Source organism: Erpetoichthys calabaricus, chromosome 11 (assembly GCF_900747795.2).
Source record: "Erpetoichthys calabaricus chromosome 11, fErpCal1.3, whole genome shotgun sequence".
In the NCBI taxonomy this organism is placed as follows: domain Eukaryota; kingdom Metazoa; phylum Chordata; class Cladistia; order Polypteriformes; family Polypteridae; genus Erpetoichthys; species Erpetoichthys calabaricus.
This window is the reverse complement of record NC_041404.2, coordinates 123,243,343-123,262,662: the sequence shown is the minus strand read 5'-3', so window position 1 is coordinate 123,262,662 and position 19,320 is coordinate 123,243,343. Positions and strand designations below refer to the sequence as shown.

General features: G+C 41.9%; 4 protein-coding genes across 5 annotated transcripts in view; 2 read left to right on the top strand and 2 right to left on the bottom strand.

The window, feature by feature from the left end:
- Positions 1 to 1,154: 1,154 nt before the first annotated feature.
- Positions 1,155 to 6,268, top strand: plk1 (polo-like kinase 1 (Drosophila)). The gene is made up of 11 exons (XM_051933333.1): positions 1,155 to 1,818; positions 2,392 to 2,560; positions 2,759 to 2,903; positions 2,992 to 3,085; positions 3,495 to 3,714; positions 4,642 to 4,702; positions 4,790 to 4,890; positions 4,998 to 5,075; positions 5,171 to 5,325; positions 5,682 to 5,864; positions 5,947 to 6,268. Exons 1-11 carry the CDS (start codon positions 1,453 to 1,455, stop codon positions 6,157 to 6,159), a joined length of 1,785 nt encoding a protein of 594 aa, XP_051789293.1. The 5' UTR covers positions 1,155 to 1,452; the 3' UTR covers positions 6,160 to 6,268.
- A 128-nt stretch (positions 6,269 to 6,396) lies between these two features.
- ern2 (endoplasmic reticulum to nucleus signaling 2) lies at positions 6,397 to 13,865 on the bottom strand. Of its 2 annotated transcripts, none has more exons than XM_051933331.1 (21): positions 13,695 to 13,865; positions 12,582 to 12,699; positions 11,124 to 11,157; positions 10,960 to 11,032; positions 10,816 to 10,888; positions 10,603 to 10,725; positions 10,409 to 10,510; positions 10,064 to 10,325; positions 9,888 to 9,966; positions 9,648 to 9,801; positions 9,443 to 9,561; positions 9,215 to 9,361; positions 8,879 to 9,132; positions 8,618 to 8,807; positions 8,443 to 8,542; positions 8,168 to 8,367; positions 7,936 to 8,083; positions 7,676 to 7,800; positions 7,473 to 7,596; positions 7,290 to 7,357; positions 6,397 to 6,702 (listed from the first exon to the last, which is right to left on the bottom strand). In XM_051933331.1, exons 1-21 carry the CDS (start codon positions 13,755 to 13,757, stop codon positions 6,532 to 6,534), a joined length of 2,727 nt encoding a protein of 908 aa, XP_051789291.1. In that variant the 5' UTR covers positions 13,758 to 13,865; the 3' UTR covers positions 6,397 to 6,531. The 2 variants fall into 2 exon arrangements, with proteins under 2 accessions (XP_051789291.1, XP_051789290.1); XM_051933330.1 differs by having other exon boundaries at positions 7,676 to 7,803; positions 13,695 to 13,864.
- Positions 13,866 to 14,245: 380 nt separating this feature from the next.
- On the bottom strand, positions 14,246 to 18,233 carry rpusd1 (RNA pseudouridine synthase domain containing 1). The gene is made up of 5 exons (XM_051933334.1): positions 18,020 to 18,233; positions 17,502 to 17,625; positions 17,307 to 17,409; positions 17,075 to 17,176; positions 14,246 to 15,016 (listed from the first exon to the last, which is right to left on the bottom strand). Exons 1-5 carry the CDS (start codon positions 18,199 to 18,201, stop codon positions 14,619 to 14,621), a joined length of 909 nt encoding a protein of 302 aa, XP_051789294.1. The 5' UTR covers positions 18,202 to 18,233; the 3' UTR covers positions 14,246 to 14,618.
- A 78-nt stretch (positions 18,234 to 18,311) lies between these two features.
- Positions 18,312 to 19,320, top strand: part of chtf18 (CTF18, chromosome transmission fidelity factor 18 homolog (S. cerevisiae)) — a 37,773-nt gene continuing 36,764 nt past the window's right edge. Inside the window, exons 1-2 of the mRNA XM_051933332.1 lie at positions 18,312 to 18,474; positions 19,123 to 19,252. Of these exons, the coding sequence (XP_051789292.1) occupies positions 18,372 to 18,474; positions 19,123 to 19,252 (233 nt within the window). The 5' untranslated portion in view covers positions 18,312 to 18,371. The remainder of the gene's footprint in view (positions 18,475 to 19,122; positions 19,253 to 19,320) is intronic.

Sequence of the window (19,320 nt, the reverse complement as noted above, 5' to 3'; positions counted from 1 at the left end):
ATCATGTTTCTAAAATCAACTACCTTGATAGCATGTTTGTATAACTTAGACACAGCTTATGAAAACTTATGTGCATTATGATAGCAGTCATCAACAAAAACATGAATGGCCAAGCAGAACTCATTACACATTCTGCATGAAGTAATTAACAGCTAATTCTTAAGCAAACACCAAAGCTTTAGTGAATAAAGTATATATTCAGTAGCCAAGAAAATAAAGCATCTTTTTAAACATTACAAGAATGGTCCTTTTCTTTCTAGAAAAGTTGTGTCATTTCTCAAACATTTGGGAATCAGTCCACCGCAGGGTCCATGTATGCACATTCACCAATTCAGAATGACCAATTGTCATAACTCATACCTACAAAGACATATGGAGAACATGTAAAGTCTGCACAGGCAATAGGTTTGAACCCAACATGTTAAAAATCCATAATGCAGAAGCACTAACTGCTGAGCCACACTTAAAGGAATGGTGGCTGCTTATTTAAACAAAAATCATGACAAAAATAATCATTAGATTTTGTGCTTAAAACAATTGCTGTTAGCGTCACCATCTGTTGAACAATGCTTTTGTTTAAATTAATATGATCATAGCCATTGATTAAATGAGCGAAAAAGAAAAACGATTCAATTATTATTATTATTATTGTAACGTACATTTGATCCATTTTCCATATTATTGAAGCTATATACTAATATGACCAGAGTGAAATTAACAAAGCTGTCCAATAAATGACTTTACCCAGCTAAAGACACTTTTGTTAATTTAGCTTTGCTGTTTGCTACATTATACTGATTTATGTTACTATTTAGTATTATTGATTTTCATTTTGCTCACTTCCTGTGTTAAATCCCTAGAAACACAGATTCTTTATTTCGCCATTTCCAACCTTTGGTGAACGAAAGGAAAATAGCTCGCCAGGCTTTGTGGGACTGACGATCGGAAAAGTTAAACGTCTCGGCGCAGCAAATTCATGACCCGGCCACCTCTACGTGAGAATGCTGTTTTCAATATACGTTTTCATAAAGTTATTCAAAGTTTGGGGCGGAGCTAACTGGCCATTTAAACAGACGGTTCCCGTGGTGCTGTGCGGGAGGGAAGGGCGAGGTTTGAATTATTTAGGCCAATCAGAAGTTGCCAATCTGCTTTTAACGAACAGCGCTTTTAATTTGAACGGCAAGCTGCAGAGAGTGATCGAGTGCTTCGGTAGTGGAAGAGGGTTTGGAGAGAACGCGAATCGTAGAACCTGAAGGAATCCTAGCAGTGGAGATACGATTTCACATTCAGACTGCACTTAACGGACTGAATAGAAACTAATATATGTACTAAGAGTAGAAGCTTGAATCGGGTTTCCTTGTCGTTTCTCTCCGCCTGTGCGTGGAGAACATCTCCCTGGAGTCTGCAGACAGTAACAAGTTTAGCTGGTTGTTTTGGTTCTCTTAACGAAATATGGCAACTGGATCAGTTAAACCTGTGAAAGCGGCCGTCACGCTGGACCCTGCCAAAACGGCTCCGCTAAAAGAAATTCCGGACATTCTGGTGGATCCCCGGACCAAGAAACGCTATCTGCGAGGCAGATTTCTGGGGAAGGGAGGTTTTGCTAAGTGTTACGAGATCACGGACATGGACACTAAGGAGGTTTTCGCTGGTAAAGTGGTTCCCAAATCAATGCTGCTCAAGCCCCATCAGAGAGAAAAGATGACGATGGAGATCACAATTCATCGCAGTCTGAGCCACCAGCACGTTGTTGGCTTCCACGGATTTTTCGAGGATGATGACTTCGTGTTTGTTGTGCTGGAGATCTGTAGGAGACGGGTGAGTGAAGCTTTGGGTCACTACGGATTCGCGTTTAGTCCGGCGAGTGGCTGTGCTTTCTTGTTTGGTGACAGATTTCTGCCCCGAGCGCCCTCTTTTGTCGGCACGTTTCGCAAACCTGACGCCAACTTTCAGTTTAGACCAATTAGCGTTTGGATTTGGTGTACTGGGACGTTTGAGAACCCTGGTCAGGCTGTCCTCGCGTATATACTCAGCGATGTGACAGGACTCCGGCTACTTTGGGTCACTCCGTCTGAGCTAAAACGCTTCCTTTATCCGATGTGGCTCCCCGGGTTGGTTCTGTGTCCGGCAGTGAAGTACGCTTTTAACACTTAAGGTGTAAACCTATATTGTGGTGGGATTTATGTAGCAGCTTAGTTTACGGGCTTTTGGGATACAGCTACAGATTTAATATCCTAATACAAATGAGCCTTCTGTTAATTTAGGGACCTTTACACTGTATTGATCTGTGAGAGTGTGAGTTGTCAACCTTTTCTATTGTACTTTAATCGCTGTTTTTTTTTTTTTTCTCTCTCTTTCTCTTTCCCACATATATATATTATATCTATACAGTCATTGCTGGAATTGCACAAGAGGAGGAAGGCTGTAACGCTTCCTGAAGCGCGTTACTACATGAAACAAACGATTATGGGATGCCAGTATCTCCACAATAACAGAGTGATTCACAGAGACCTCAAACTGGGCAACCTGTTTCTCAATGATGAAATGGAAGTCAAAATTGGTGAGTTGATCTATCAATTCTGTCTCCTTAAGAGCAAAGCGATCCTCCTGCTTGACCGCCTTTATAATTCCGCATAACGTGGGAGTTCTCGTGTGTGTGTATATGTGTAGAATGCGTGACGTATTTGGACAAAGCTTGAAATGTCTGACACGTTGACGGTAATATTCTTTTTTTTTTTTTTTTTTTTTTGTTTTTTAGGTGATTTTGGTTTGGCTACCAAAATAGAGTACGATGGGGAAAGAAAGAGGACTCTATGTGGGACACCCAATTACATTGCTCCTGAGGTTCTATGCAAGAAAGGACACAGCTTTGAAGTGGACATCTGGTCCCTTGGGTGCATTCTGTGAGTTTTATATATCTAATATTTTTTGTTAATGGTATAATTACAGGGAGTGCTTTTCACTTACTTGGTGTCTTTACACTTTTTTTAGGTACACTTTGCTGGTTGGGAAGCCTCCTTTTGAAACATCATGCCTGAAGGAAACCTACATTCGCATTAAGAAAAATGATTATATTATTCCTAAAGTGAGTTAGTTTGTGTAAAACAAAATGAATGTCCTCGATGCCAGCAGGACTTTTTGTTTGTTTTTAATTCAATATCCTAGTGATAAGGTTTCTAAGTTCCAAACAACTGAGTCTGAAGGAACTACAAAATTTCTTAACCTGAGTGCTTCCTTCTTTCCAAAGTGTTATTTCATGCATTTTTTAAAAAAAAAATTTTTTTTTATTAATTCCTGTGGGGAAATTGTCTTCATGTGACCTTTGGGGGTCAGTATGCAGGGTCAGCCATTGTACAGCACCCTGGAGCAATTGTCAGGTTTTTCTGACAGGCTGCCACTGCCATGTCTACAGTTGGCTGCAAGATCTTGTCTGAAGTTTTTGTGGTCCTCTCTGTGCACTTTTAATTTTTATGTTTCTGCTTTTTCTTCCTTAGCACATTAACCCAGTAGCCGCAGCTTTAATTGGCAGGATGCTTCGCAGTGATCCAACAACCCGGCCCACCATTGCAGATCTACTTGATGATGAATTCTTCACATCAGGGTACATCCCACAGAGGCTTCCTACCACCTGTCTGACTGTGCCGCCACGCTTTTCCATTGCACCAAGTATGATTGATGCAAGTACAAGAAAACCACTCACTGCGTTGAACAAAGGTAGTCTGATAAAAATTCAAAGTTGTGTTTTTGTGGATCCTAAGGTGTTGGTGTTTTGTGTGTGGGTTTTTATTAATTCATCCATCCATCCATCCATTGTCTCCCGCTTATCCGAGGTTGGGTCGCGGGGGCAGCAGCTTGAGCAGAGATGCCCAGACTTCCCTCTCCCCGGCCACTTCTTCTAGCTCTTCCGGGAGAATCCCAAGGCGTTCCCAGGCCAGTTGAGAGACATAGTCCCTCCAGCATGTCCTGGGTCTTCCCCGGGGCCTCCTCCCGGTTGGACGTGCCCGGAACACCTCACCAGGGAGGCGTCCAGGAGGCATCCTGATCAGATGCCCGAGCCACCTCATCTGACTCCTCTCGATGCGGAGGAGCAGCGGCTCTACTCTGAGCCCCTCCCGGATGACTGAGCTTCTCACCCTATCTTTAAGGGAAAGCCCAGACACCCTGCGGAGGAAACTCATTTCAGCCGCTTGTATTCGCGATCTCGTTCTTTCGGTCACTACCCATAGCTCATGACCATAGGTGAGGGTAGGAACATAGATCGACTGGTAAATTGAGAGCTTCGCCTTGCGGCTCAGCTCCTTTTTCACCACGACAGACCGATGCAACGCCCGCATTACTGCGGATGCCGCACCGATCCGCCTGTCGATCTCACGCTCCATTCTTCCCTCACTCGTGAACAAGACCCCGAGATACTTGAACTCCTCCACTTGGGGCAGGATCTCGCTACCAACCCTGAGAGGGCACTCCACTTTTTTATTATTAAAACAGAAAATGTTGTTCAGCAAAGGCTTAAGATAATGTGACCTCTGTACTCTTAGTTGCTTCTGGATGCTCTGCATCTTTTAAGATGCCGTACTGTGTGTTTGCTTGCAACAGGGACCAAAGAACAATCTGACCGGGTTGCATGTCCTTTTCTTCTAGATCCAGAAAGTCCCATGGATAAAGTAACAGCCCCTGCGGAAAAGGAAGAGATGCAGCAGAGGTGAGTGAGGTTTTGCCTAGTCTGAGCCCTAGTGGTGTAGCAGTTTCGGGGTCTGGTTTTGAAATTCACTTTGACGCTTGGTTGCAGAGAGATGGTGGACTCAAGTGATGGCTACCTCGCAGAACTTTTGGCACAGTTAAACAGTGTGAATGCTTCAAAACCCTCAGAGAGAGTAGTAGTTCGGCAAGGTAAGTTGTAATCTGCTAATCGCAAACTGTTTTTTATAAATGGACTGGTGTTGAACTTTAGACCCATTTAACTGATTCATTCTGTCCTTGTACAATTTTGTATTCAGAGGAAGCAGAGGACCCTGCTTGTATTCCAATTTTTTGGATCAGCAAATGGGTTGATTATTCTGACAAGTATGGCCTGGGTGAGTTATTACAAAATATGGAGTGTGTGTATATATGTGTACTTGGCTCAGTCTTTTAACCCTTTTTTTTTTTTTTTTTTTTTTTGGCCTTGTAGGGTACCAGTTGTGTGACAATAGTGTTGGTGTTCTTTTTAATGACTCAACCAGGCTGATCATGTATGAAGATGGAGATAGCCTTCAGTACATAGAGCGTAACACCACAGAGTCTTACATGAGTTTACGCTCATACCCTCCGGCCCTTAACAAAAAAGTAGGTTGTCTGATATTTGGGGCAGCTATGGCCTATCACTTGGTATAGAAATGGGTTAGACATACAAACTGAATTCTGAGCAGTTTTGGGGTGGAGCCTCTACCAGCAAGCATCCGGTCCAAGGCAGGAACAATTCCCTGGCCAAGGTGCCAGTCTACCATAGGGTGGTGAACACACACTCTCAACCCACACACACACTAGGGCAAATCTAGGGTTGTCTGTTCTAAAGTGCATGGAAGAACATGCAAAGTCCTTGCAGGAAGCACCCCAAATGTAAACCGTGGTGGTCTTACTGCTAGGCAGTAGTGTCACCACTGTGCCACCCTGAACGTATGCAATCTTTTTTTCTTTTTTAGATTACTCTGCTGAAGTACTTCCGTAACTACATGAGTGAACACTTACTGAAGGCTGGTGCTAATATTACACCTCGTGATGGAGATGAACTTGCACGCTTGCCTTTCTTGCATCACTGGTTTAGGACAAAGAGTGCCATCGTTCTACATCTCAGCAATGGCACTGTACAGATTAACTTCTTCCAGGTAAGAGTTTCCCTTTTAGTTATAACTGTCCACTATACTCTGCCTATTTGTACTTACCGTTTGTTCACTCCACTCCATGAAGGACCACACAAAGATCATCCTGTGTCCCCTAATGTCTGCCGTTTCATACATTGATGAGAAACGAGAGTTCCGTACCTACAAACTGAGCCTGATTGAAGAACACGGATGCTGTAAGGAATTGGCCAGCCGGTTACGCTACGCATCTAATATGGTGGAAAAGCTGCAGGCATCAAAGTCTGCTTCTGGACGGAAGCCTCCTGTCGAACGTGCCTGAGGTAGTGGCTGGAGTGTCATTTGTAAATAAGTTTATGTAAACTGAAACCCTTAACTATCAATTTCCAATATGTCTTTTTTATGTTGTGAATAAAGATTGTTTAAATATTTGTGTTCAAATGATTGGGGGTGGTGCATGTTAAGCATCTCCATTGATAACTTCCTTTTTAAAGGCAGTGAAGAGGAATTCTACTTCATGCATGACAGAGCCGCTTTTTTATTGGGAATAAGAAGGTACTGGTTTATTCACAACTTTAATACACATATTTACAGCACACAGTTAATTTGGCCTATCATTGATATTTTTAAAAAGAAAAAAAGCATTTTCTCAGTTAAAAATTGTATAAAAGTCTAGTCTTGCATCTCTAACTCATTAAGGTGGATAGTAAGGGTGAAAAAGGCTCTCTGAGGCACAAGTTCCTAAAGCCTTATATGTATGCAAGAGAAGCTGAGGGAAACGAGATGTGAAGTAGTGAACAAAGCCATCGGGCACTTCTCCAAGGGTCTCCTGTACATCTGGTGGCAGCTCCAGAAAATGATGCTTCTGTAGGAAAGACAAGACAACATTGGTGGAAAAAAAAGTACCATTTAACAGTTTTACAAAGTAAATGCAACTCTACTGCTAGGATTAAGAGGAGGGAGGCCATCTTAAATTAAGATGGAGGTTAGAATGGGTTGCTGGGTAAATTATATAACAGGCTATATATATTTTATGTGTGTGTCCACCTTGTTTTGTTAACAGTTGGTACGTGATAACTGAAATTTGGCAACAATCTTCAAACCAACTGGAAAATCCCACAAGGCTTCACCTTTACAGTGAGTGTTGTGTGACATGGATGGGAGGCAAAAAAACAAATCCATTAAATGCTTAGGATTTTTTTTCACATTTATAAGAAATTTTAAAAAGGCAAAGCCCTGAAACCATAAAACAGATTATCAGTCAGAACACACCAATTTAGCCAATATCAGTTGTGTTCAATACATTTTATTCAATGAACCATCGATAATATTCTGGAGTAACTGGTTAAACAAGACCAGGTTCAAGAATAGGTAATTAGTTATTGCTGTGATGCAGCAATAACCACACTAAGCCCACTGTTTTCAGGACCTTAAATACACATAAATTCCCACCTTATTCCGCATTGCTCTCAGCAGGTCTCGCACAGAATTTCCCTTGTAACTCCTAAACTTCTGCAGATCTGTGGGGATGGACAAAAGCTAAACTACTAAACCAGTGAAGGACATAACTGACAACAATCTATGCACAAGCTGAACTAGCATCAATTACTTCAATTTTTTTTTTTTCTACTTTACCTTGTTGTAGTGGTGGGGAAATGTACATCCTCCAGTTGGTTCTGACTACCCGTCTAGCTCCAGACTCAAGCTGGCCCACTAATAGGCCATCAGATGGCTCCTTCTCAATGCGATCACTCACGTCCTACAACACAAAATACGACTTTGAATAATTTCTTCATGTATTTTATGATTAATACAACTACTGTAGGAGGTGGACTCACCTGAAAAAACTGCAACTGTTTAGCACGACTCCAGAAAAATGGGTGCTTCAGAACACCTTCACTAGATGGTCGCAACTGAGGGTCACTGCTGATCATCTGTTCAATCAAGTGTCTGGAAAGCAAGTCTTCTGAAACATTTATTATGAGCAAAAAAAAAAAAAAGTAGCACTGAGTGAGATGAAGGGAGAGAATTTTTTAGCAATTTTTGAAATGACTTTAAAAGTCACTTCCAACATTTTTCAAAATTTTGCTTCTCTCACCCTGCTGGTTATCCAACAGTTGGTCCAGCATGTAGATGCCAGACAAGATGTTAGCCTGCCGCTGTAGTGCTTCTCCAAAAGGATGATGGCCTCGTGAAACAACATAGTAGAACACACAGCCAGCTGAGAATATATCTACAGCATATGTCTGCCAGAAAATGCACAAAAGTTTTATAATCTCTCATTCATTTCAGCAACAATCCACATCTGAAGTAAAAGGCAATATACTTACAGGATTATTCTTACGTTTGTCCAGCAGGATCTCAGGGGCAATCCAGCCTTCAGTTCCTGGAATTCCTGAGCGCAGGCTAAAACTGTGACTACCGGGCGGCAGCTTCTTACACAGTCCAAAGTCAGAAATGACCACCCGCACCTTTCCAAGAGCATTGGGCTGGGAAATCAATATGTTCCGGGGTTTCAGATCCCTGTGTACTGAAGGAGGAAGAAACCTGATGAGTCATTAGTGCTAAATATGGATGGGAGCATATGGGAGAATATATTTCTCACCAATATTTAGGGAGTGTAAGTGACACAGGCCAGAAGCCGTCTGATGCAGGATGGTGACAGAGTCCAGGTCACAAGCTTCACTTCTTGTACTTTCAATGTACTACAAACATAACTAAATGTTAGGATTCCGGTAACTAGGCCCCAATTAAACCTACCCCAACCTGCCTTGCCTCACCTCCTGCAAAGTGGTTGCACAGAGCTCTGTTGCAATATAATAAAATTGTTCATCCCTTTCAGTACAGAAGTAGCGAATAACATTGGGGTGCTGGTCTAATTCTCGAAGCAACTGTACCTCCCGCTCTGCTACTCCAACTGTTTCCGGCAGGATGCGCTTAATGGCTACATGGCGGTCATCAAATTGCCCCCTGTACAGAAAGATGTACTTATTACACATGTATCGTTCAAAATCTGTATATATGTAAAACAGAAATGGTACCTGAACACAAAGGTTCCTCCTGCTCCTCTGCCAAGTACCTCTTTTACATTGAAAGAAATCTTCCCAACAACAATTTCTTCACTCCCTGTGCTACCTGTCCTGTTTTTGACTGGCTGAATTTTCCCATTCTCAGAAGAATTATCCTGATAGTTGTTGTTGGACAATCTTTTCCGAGTGGTCTGTGTTGCTGTTTCTGTAGCTTTCATGATCCTGGATGGAACTTGCTCTTCTGGAGTGGCATCAAGCTGGGCTCGCTAAAGACAGGACATTGGTCAGGCACTTACACACCAGACGGGTCAAGTCTCCAGATGGTTCTAGATATGTTAACTAACTCACTTTAGGATAGGCAACGATAAAAATGCCGCAGCCAGCAAGAAGCGTCATCAACGCAGTAATGACAATAGTACTCTGAGAGAGTGGCAGCAAGGATCTCTCTTCTTCACCAGACGGACTATGAACTGTGCTGTCATGTAATTCAGGGAACTGTAGGAAAGGAAATGTACCATATTTGCCACAAAAAAAGACTTAATGTACCAACAGAGCCATGCTGGTAAATAAACTTACATCATCCAACATTGTTTTTTCTTCCTTTGGTGGGATGACCACCTCGCTGTCTTTCTTCATGCCTGCAGGGAATGTACGCAGGACTGTTGTGTGTGCCACTGGAGGTAGCTCATGGTGACCTGAAAACCAGAACATGAGGAATAAGTTCTATACCTGTGGCATGTGTAAGATTCAACAAACTCCATATACATTTTAGCAGGTATACCTATCAAAAGCCAATGATTGTGGATAACACTGGTGGAGCTACCTTCTGGGTATTTGACATTTGTGCTGGGGGTGATCTCACACCCTCCACTCTCTCGCACAGTTACCTCTTTAGTTGTTGGACCATCAATTCGAGCAAGAATAAGGCCTCGTGGCTGCAGAAGGACAAATTTCTTGTTATGCTGAAGTCAAGAAGAAGATGTCCCCATAGTAATAATAATAATACGCATGTAATACTTACCACCATGACTACTCCTTCATGGACAAGAGAAGTGGATGCATAGAAACTGCTGGCAAATTTACCAACATAAAGAGAAGGGCTGCAGAAATCAGACAAGCAGTAATTAGAATGTGAACTTCGCGCATTACTGTTTCAAGCCTCCTACACAAATACCGACCAGCTCTTAGTGGACTTACAATAGTTGTGTCCTGCTACTAGTCTGCTCCTTTGTAGAAGGGTGACTCCACTGCATCATATGGATATCTTGAGAGTGGAATGTCAGATATCGCAACGTCTCCATGGCGACATTCATGTGGTGGATCCTGCGTAGGCTGTCTTGTTGCCAAATGTACAGGTTCACTACTGGTGAACCAAAATTTTGTCTCCAGAGCACTTTTCCTGTGTTTCGGTCTAATGTAACCAGTATGCCATCACCACTTGAGGCAAAGTGTGCCATTTCTGTAGAAACACAAGTCATAGAGACCCTGTAATCAGTTTTCTATGACGCACACATGGCCAGTAGTGTTTACTGTTTTACTCACTGTACTCTACAGGATCTTCAATCGGTAATGAAGAGTACTCATTGTAGGTGACATTCCACAGAAGCTCACGACTCTTGGTGTCATACATACTGATTACATACTCTGGAAAAAAAAAAGGAAACCTGACACTGTAGCAGATGCACAGTGTATTACTTCTGCACCATGCTGTTTAACTGCAAATCACTGTCTCTCACCTGAACGTCCAATGTACAGGAGTGGGACTGATGGGCAAATGCTGTCAGAAGACTCAGTGGTTAAGGTGGTCTGTTTCTCGCCTGTCTTGGGATCCACTAAAAACCAAGTATCCAGTTTCTTTCCTGTTTCTCAAAAATAAAGATACCTCAATTAAGTAAGGCCCATGGCCGGGATCAAATAAGCTTGAAAATATTCACCATGCCATGTCTCACCTGTGTACAGGACTCCCTCAGATCCACGGCATGGTGATGACTGAACCAGTTTTGGGATGCTGAATGGGAGTTTCTGTATATAAAAGTAGGGAGTGAGATTTGAATTTTCAGTCTAGTGTTCAATCAGGCAGTGAATGCACTCACCATTAAGCCTTCTTTGTTCCTTCCCCCAAGAACATATAGGCTGCCATCAATAGGATCTGGCAGGAATCCTGGCCTTAAAGGACAAGCAGAACAGGAAGTCAGACCGTTTTTTGGATCAGATAAAGTAGATCCACAGGGAATGCATTTAAGTATGGCCTACTTACTGGGCAATATATTCCGGCACCTGGATCACTGGGTCTGAAATATCAGAATGGAAGAGTTCAGAAATGATGGTTTACAAGTGTGAAAACTCAATATGCTCACCTCCTGACCAAGTGACATCCGTTAGGCATAGCAGGACCCCACTTGTAATACAGGTCTATTCAGTTTTCCTATTTAAGCAAAACTAAACACAGCCCAGCCCAAGCATTAAGAACCATAAGCTGCTCTCTATTGTTCCTATTAAGCACAGTACAGCTCCACCCAAGTACACTAATCAAACATAGCAAAACCACAAGGTACGCTTCACTCACTTGCATTTATTATGGGCTGCAGAGTTCCACTAGGTCCTCTCAGGCACTGACCAAGCACTTTCAAAACTGATCAAAATGCATCTATTAATGTACAGTATGTCAAGATCAACTGTATCCATTGGTCCAAGCTTGTGCACCCAGTTAGCATTAGCAAATCTGGACCAGCATAATAAATTAGACACAGTATGGTCTGATCTAGCAGAACCTACTTAAGTACCACCTCACAGTCTCTAGCTATGCCCATTTAACACTATAAATCACATTGAACTGAATTCAATGAACACAAGGGCTGCAACAAACAACTGTTTTGTTGCTGTTAATTTATTGTAAAATTATTTGAACATGCTCATATTATAATGGTGTCTTTGCTGCACTCCACAGTGGTCTACAGAATCTCTATCAACTGCAATAGTCTTGCACTGGCGAGAGGCAAAACCATTTTATTACCTTCTCATAGCAGTTAAATGCTTCTTCCCTACTCCATTAGACTGTCTTTGCTCCCAAATATTTTCCTACATATGACATTTTGAGGAATCCAGACATTTGCAGACATTTTAACCACCCATAAAGAGTTATCAAAAAACTAAAATTGTTTTTTACTGATTTTTTTCATTGGGTGGGCACAGCTGATTCCCCATCCACCAATAGCCATGCTCCTGCCCACTCATAGCCACACCCCCAGCAGCAAGCAGGGCATTTCAAATTAAGCCCAGAATAAGTTCCACACTTTTCCTGCTAAGGTTAGACTGAATTATAGAAAATGGCACAATATTTTTGAGTGCTCTTATACAATACAGCTGCATCCTTTAATGTTAGATTTCACCCATCCATACAACTGTTGAAACCGAATCCAGCTGCAATCATTATGCCCTACCGAGCTGTACACATATTAAGCACTGTAAGCTGAACTGACGAGTTATAATTGATACAGTCCCACCCATAGCAGCTCCACCCACATGAACCTATTATGCACTACTGAAACCAGACTAGCTACACATACTAAAGTAGCATAACTTTAAAAAACCTCAATCCATTAAGCACAAGAGGCCCACCACAACTGCATACATTAAGTGTCATAGGACTAGAATACATAAGATTCAATTAACTGTGCCCATTTGGGGCCTGACATCGACCAATGCTTTTGCTTACCCTCCTTCAGCGTCCATTTGATGTTTCCGGTGACCTTACTGACTGCATGGAAACTCCCATCCAGAGTGGACACAAACAACAAGGTCTCTGGAAGAGTAACTGAATGACCGCCATAACACTAAAAAAAAATTAAACAGGGTATCAATAAAACAAAGTCTTTACTGCTGGGTGCTAAAAGTGAGAATGGCTTTACAGTCTGGAGCAGTAAAAAATTAGGTAGTTGTAGCTAGTATGTGGAAGGTATAATGTTGTGCTTGGCTAAAGCAAGAATGTAATATGAGAGGGAAATAAGCCAAAAAAATGAGAAAGGGAGAACGCTGTATCCACTTTGAGCGAGGCACAAGGGAGGCACTGTGCCAAGGGAGGTATGAGGAACTGTTGTGAGTGGAATATGGGAAACAAGTAAGAGCAATGTAATAAGGTGAAAATGAGCCTCCACCTGCTGTTTTGTGCCTTGGCAGTGACGTGGTGTCGGTTATACTGGCTCATCCACTTAATACTGCAAAGCTTTTAGGAACCTAAGGCAACTCCTCCCACACCTGCTCCAGGTAGATGCGGCACTGCCCTACTGGCCCCAGCAGAACTTAGCCATTTGGAGATGTAATGGTGACTCTCGGAAATCCCTGTGACTTGTAAACTACATTGGTAGAAAACAACTGATCAGCACTGAAAGACCGAATTCAAACCTTTATATGGAAAAATGAAAACTATGCGTTTTAAAAAGCGGGAGTGCTAAATAAACAGTTCTTTTACATTTGAAAAGTTTTATTCACACATCGTATATCATAAAAATAAAGCACGACTGGCGTAAAAAGCCATCTTCTGGTGGGTTCTGTCTTCCGGGGTGCACCGATGTTGGTTAGCAACCAGGGTGGGCGGAAAACAGGTTTGGTGTACCTGCGCGCGATAAGCGTAAGGTGTTAAGGACCCCCAGCGGACGACACAATCGCGACGCCCACGACCCACACATTTAATGCCAGTAGACAGCCAACTGACTCAGCAGAGTATTGCGGTTTTTGTTCTCATTGAAAGTCGCACGCTTTCAACTAGTAGAATCGACAGAAACCTCCCACGTGCGGAGCGCCTACCATTCGCAATAAGCAGGATTCTCACCTGCACGACGCACAGCCCTAGCAGAAGAAGTGACCCTGGCAAGTGCAATCGCAAATTCTTCATCTCTGTCACACATTTCAGCGAGTCTTCTTGTCTCCAGAGTGTATTATGTTGAACGCTCGGCTGTCACTCATCCATACCACCGTTTTCCGTGTTGACACGGAACTGATGACGCTACCGCAGGACAAAAAAAAAGAGTGGGCGGAGTATTGGACTCATCACGTGACACCAAAGAGTAGCTCAACTCTGGAAAGTTGGCTAAACAGAAATGGGAAATTAATGCAGTAGTCAGCATGTAATGAGCATGCATAGTGCCGTGAGGTAGTACCTTCAGAGATCTAGAAGTTTATAGACTGTTAAATATGTTTGTTCAATATATTATATATTTGCATGAAAGTGGAAGCCCTTGATACTGGAAAAGGAGGCACCTGACTAGCCTGCGTTTTGCCTCTTGAGCCATTTTGCAAACTGCACGTTCAAGCAAGGTGGATTTAATTTGTGAAGTCAGATTGTGGTCTACGTCTGGAATCCAGAGTATTTACAATTGCTGATTTGCTTGTCATTTCTGATGTTTATTTATTAAACAATGCTAAAATATATATTTTTTAAATTAAAAGTCAGATGCCTACTGTATAAGCAAGCAAAAAACACAGTCATCTACATCTAATGGCTGCAGTATGGAGAAGATAAATCTGGCAAAGGAAATGCAAATTATAATCTTTCAGTGGGTTTTGCAGATAATATTCCTACATGGCAGAAGCACGTTGTAAAACCAGGAAGCTGGAATCCATTTGATCATGAATGCTGTAATAACAGGTAGTACTGCAGACTGATGAGGCTTTAGTTCCTAGACAGAAGTAAGGCCAAGATAACTCATACCTGTGAAAAAGGTTCTGCCCTTTACAGTTCTGCTTTGCGGGTGACTCAGTCCAGACTCCAATTAGCAAGCCACTGAGTATACAATAAGCTCTGCTCCTCAGTCTCAGGAATAACCTCATGGCCAGTCTCTTTATGTTTGCCACATGCTGCATCTTGAACCCTCTGAAGTGACAACTCCCTCTGTAGTCCCTGCTCCTTCAGCTTCAAGAAAACAATGTGCACCTCCTGCACGGTCTGCTGAGGGACCCACTTTTCATCTACAGAGGTCACAAAGGGATCACAGGAAATGACTTCAATTGGCTCATCCTCCACTGGGATACGTAAGAAGTAGGCATGCAGCATCATACGGTATGGTGAGCAGTCAGTTTTCAGGCTGTAGGTGAAGTCACCAACAATAGGGTGTCCAATTACACTGCAATGTACTCTGAGCTGGTGAGTCCTACCTGCAAAATATCAGCACAACTTTTTATTGGTCTACCACACAACTGCATCCTCTTCTAGCTACAGAAGTCTTGATATGTTGCTAAGCCATAACTGCGTGATGCAGTTTCTTTATTTCCTTTCTCCCTGACTGGTGGTGAAACTCATCTATTTAAAGCACCACCCTCAAACTGGGAAGAAGGGTACAAATGTCAGCAAAAATTGAAAATGTTTATTTGTACCACACACTTTTACAGTTGGTGCTGCTTGCCACAAGGGGGCATAGATGTTCTGTTTGTTCATAGCAGAGAGAAAAAAAAAAAAACATTCTCAAATCTGCTCAGTCAAATTTAGGGTTCTGGATGTAACCTGGAAATATAATCTTTCCAATGCAAGAAGAAGAAATTAATATACAGTCATGTGAAAATGTAAGTACACTATGGAATTTGTTGGCTTTTTCAACGTATTCAAAAAGACAAAACATTAGACTTTCATACAAACAGTGCCTACAGATAAAGGCCATACCATATTACTTGAACAAATAACACACAAAATTGACAAAGTGTATTCAGTCTCATAATCTAAATGAAAAAAAATACTTTTTTCCATGTAGCAAATGTGTAAGTACACCACTACATTTATAACTGCTTCAAACCAATAAAATGAGAATCAGGTGTTCCAGATTTGGTGCCAATGACCATATTCTCCTAGGATATGGTGTTTTCTTTGTTATCGACATGTATGGTATCATCATGCCAAGACCAAAACACCTCTCTAAAGCCCTCACAAAGAAGACTTTGGATGCCGATGACTTTGGCAGTGTATTTAAAAAGATAAAGCAGCAAAGATTTCAAATGAATGCTAATTTGGCCAGGAACTGGTCAGCCCAGCAAATTCCATCCAAGATGTGACTGTCTGATATTAAAAAAATTCTCCAGGAGCCCCAAAATGTCATCTCTGGATCTACAGGTAACTTTTGAAAAAGCTGGTCTGAAAGTGAGAGCATCTACAATCAGGAAGAGATTGCACAAATGTGATCTGCCTGTGAAGTATAACAGGAAATAAACCTTTGCTGTCCAAAAAAGAACATTAGAGGAAGACTACAGTTTGCCATTGAACATATAGGCAAAGATACACAGGACAGATGAATCAAAGATAAAGAGTTGTTTGGCACAAACTAAAGATAGCATTTCAGAAGAAGAACCTCATACCAACTGAAAAGCACAGTGGTGGAAATGTTATGGTTTGGAACTGTTTTGTTGCCTCAGGGCCTTGGCAGCATACTTTCTTTGAGTCAACTATGAATTCTGCATCATACTGTATCTAATTGTGTTTGAGGAGAATGTGAGCCATCCATCTGAAAGTGGAAGTTGAACCAGAAATGGACATTTCAACATGATAATGATCAGAAGCACACTAGAAAATCCACCGACGAACAGATCAAAAAGAAGAGGGTTATGGACTGGCCTAGTCAAAGTCCTGATTTGAATACCATTGAAATGTTGGAAAGGGGGGTGGGGGTTTGAAACATGCAGTACATGCAAGAAAACTCACAAACATCTTGTCACTGAAGGAGTTTTGCATGGAAGAGTGGTCAAATACTTTACAGAGCTGCTGTTAGAGATGGGTGGGCAGTTATGCAAATTGCCTACAATAAGTAATTTCTGCCAAAGGGAAAAATACCAACTTCCAAGGCCAAGGGTGCATTTACGATTTCCTCACTACATCTATTGACGTCTTTGTTGAATAAATGATTGAAAAGGCAAATATATAATTTTTATCTGTAGAAACTGTTTGCATGAAGATCTAATGTTTACCTGTTCAAATGTGTTGAAAAAGCAACAGTGTCCAAGGGGTGTACTTACCTTTTCACAGGACTTACTTTTCTTAGTACGATAATGCAAAAGCATTTTACGGAAATTAAAACTCTACGCAACCGATGTGCAGCAGCTGCAATGTTTATGTGGGGTGGTTTACCCTTTATATCAACCTACCAACAATTCTCAAAATCATCAGTATTGAAATAACAACTTTATGAGACTGTGTATTTTGAAAAAATATGCTACCACTGGCTATAGTACCTGTCAAAGGCTGCAAAAGAACCTTTGTCACCGGCTGACCATCATATGTTCCATACTGTAGCACAAAAAGCTCTGTTTTGCATGGCTTCACATTTGTACAACCTGTACGGACAAGAGAAATAAGGCATTTCATCAGAACAACAAACACTGGCAGATACTGTTACTAGATGGGTGAAGGGTACAAGATCAGGAACAAATATAATTTCTGAAGACTTCCTAGGCAAGTTCTCACCAGGTGTTCCTTCTGCACACATCATGTGGGTCATTCCCTCAGTGCTGTTTTTGCCAACTCCATAATCAATGGTCATGCTGATTCTCGAGAGATGGCCGCGTACCTAAAGAAATAATAGTAGTTTGGGTATCAGCAGAACACTGTGAACTGTTTGGGTAGCATTTTGCAAAGAATAATAAAAGTGAAGCCACATACCAGTGCCAGGTAAGCTTTTGTGGCCAGGCGTTCCTTGAAGCACCGATAAGCTTTTCCTGCTGCATTCCGGTTAAGGGCAACACAGAGAGCTCCACTGGTAGAATAGTCTAGCTGATGGCAGAACCTGGAGAACAAAGTGCTTGATGAATATCACGTTGACCAAGAGGTAACTACTTGCTAGCCAACGCCAGCAGCTACCTAATGGTTCCCACAATAAAAACGTGAATAATTCGCACATAGTATTTGTGCTACGTCGAATTTCGCCCCGCAGTAGTAGTTAACCTGAGACAGTCGGCATATCACTGATATCACCCAAATTACTCAACAGTAGCAGCAGCAGTAATGAATAATGAAGCCACTCCCTGGTATCTCCATTCATTCATCTTCAGACTTTCTGATAATCATATGGTATTACTGATCTTGTCAAACATAAGTCCAGCAGTCACCCTTCTTTTCAGATGCGACCCTACCACCTACTCCGGCTTAGCTACTTATCTGTCCTAGCTTGACATTGGCACCTGAATCCGTAGTAAGTGCTGGGGTCGGCAAGCTCAGGAAATTTGTGCTTCAGTTGCTTCTGCACCGTGCAAGTCTCATACCACTGCTTACTGTCGATGCGGATATCCCAATGCTTGTCCAGTACAATAAAGTCTGTGCTCTGATAAAGGACGCGCAAATTATCCACATTGGCAGCCTCCATAACTCTTTCAGAGACAGAAAGCAACGTACTACGCCCATGAGCCTAACAGGCAGTAGAGTCCTCCAATCGAAATTTAGGATTATTCACGTGATCTATAACAACCCGGAATAGCTTCTTCTGAATTGCTCGCGGGAAAGTCCTAACGAGGGTAAACAGTTCGGCGTGCGAGTATGGAAGACTACGAGGAGGTGGATGGTATAGAGGACAACTTTGAGGAGCAGTTTGCAGACGAATTGGAGGTGTTGGCGTCTATGAGCGATGGTGAAAGTGCTGGTAAGGACTTATTTACATCAGTTCTTATTGTGGGTAATGCATTGTGCCCCTTTTTGAATCTGTCTAGTTTGAGCTACATCCGTCTCTTACCAAGCATCAAAGTTCATTCTGTTGTTTTCAAAACTGCCCGAAACTGTGTTCGTTTGCATCCTCTTACTACTAATGAATACTACTATGAAACCTGCACCAAGAAGGTGGAATTATTTAAAGAAAAAGGTATTTTTTTCCACTTCGGAAAACGACGTTCTCTAGCTAAAGATTTATTTTCAAGTTTTTCGATCCATCATTTGCTAGCAACGCCAATTCCACTGTTTAGTTATAAACAGTTGACTAAAACAAAGTTATGTCGTTTGACTGACTCTAAGAACAAATGTATATTTTAAAGCATTTTATTTGAAATGATTTATACACTAGGTGTCAGTGGTTAGAGCTGCAATCTCGCCCGTACAGTATCCAAGGTTCAGGTCATTCCCCAGACGCTGTCACCGTTACTTTGTATATTCACCCTGCATGTGCCTAGTGTTTTTTTTTTTTTTTTTGTTGGGGGTCTCCTAGTGGTTGCCCCATATCTCAAAGTCATTGTATGTATGCGAGGGTTGTCTTCTAAAGTGTGATTTCTTATTTCTTATGACTGATATTCATTTGTAGTTTCTAAGCCAAAGAGACCAAAGTTGGAAGCTGTTAAAAAACTGAACTTCGACCATACTGGTACTGACCATCATGATGACATCACCCCTCCCTCTTCACCTGAGGAGTACACCAGGAAGCCAGAGAACAGGTACTTTGGTGAAGGCCAGAGCTGTGTAAATTTAAGTTATTTACTGTTTATGGAATGGCTGTTTTTGC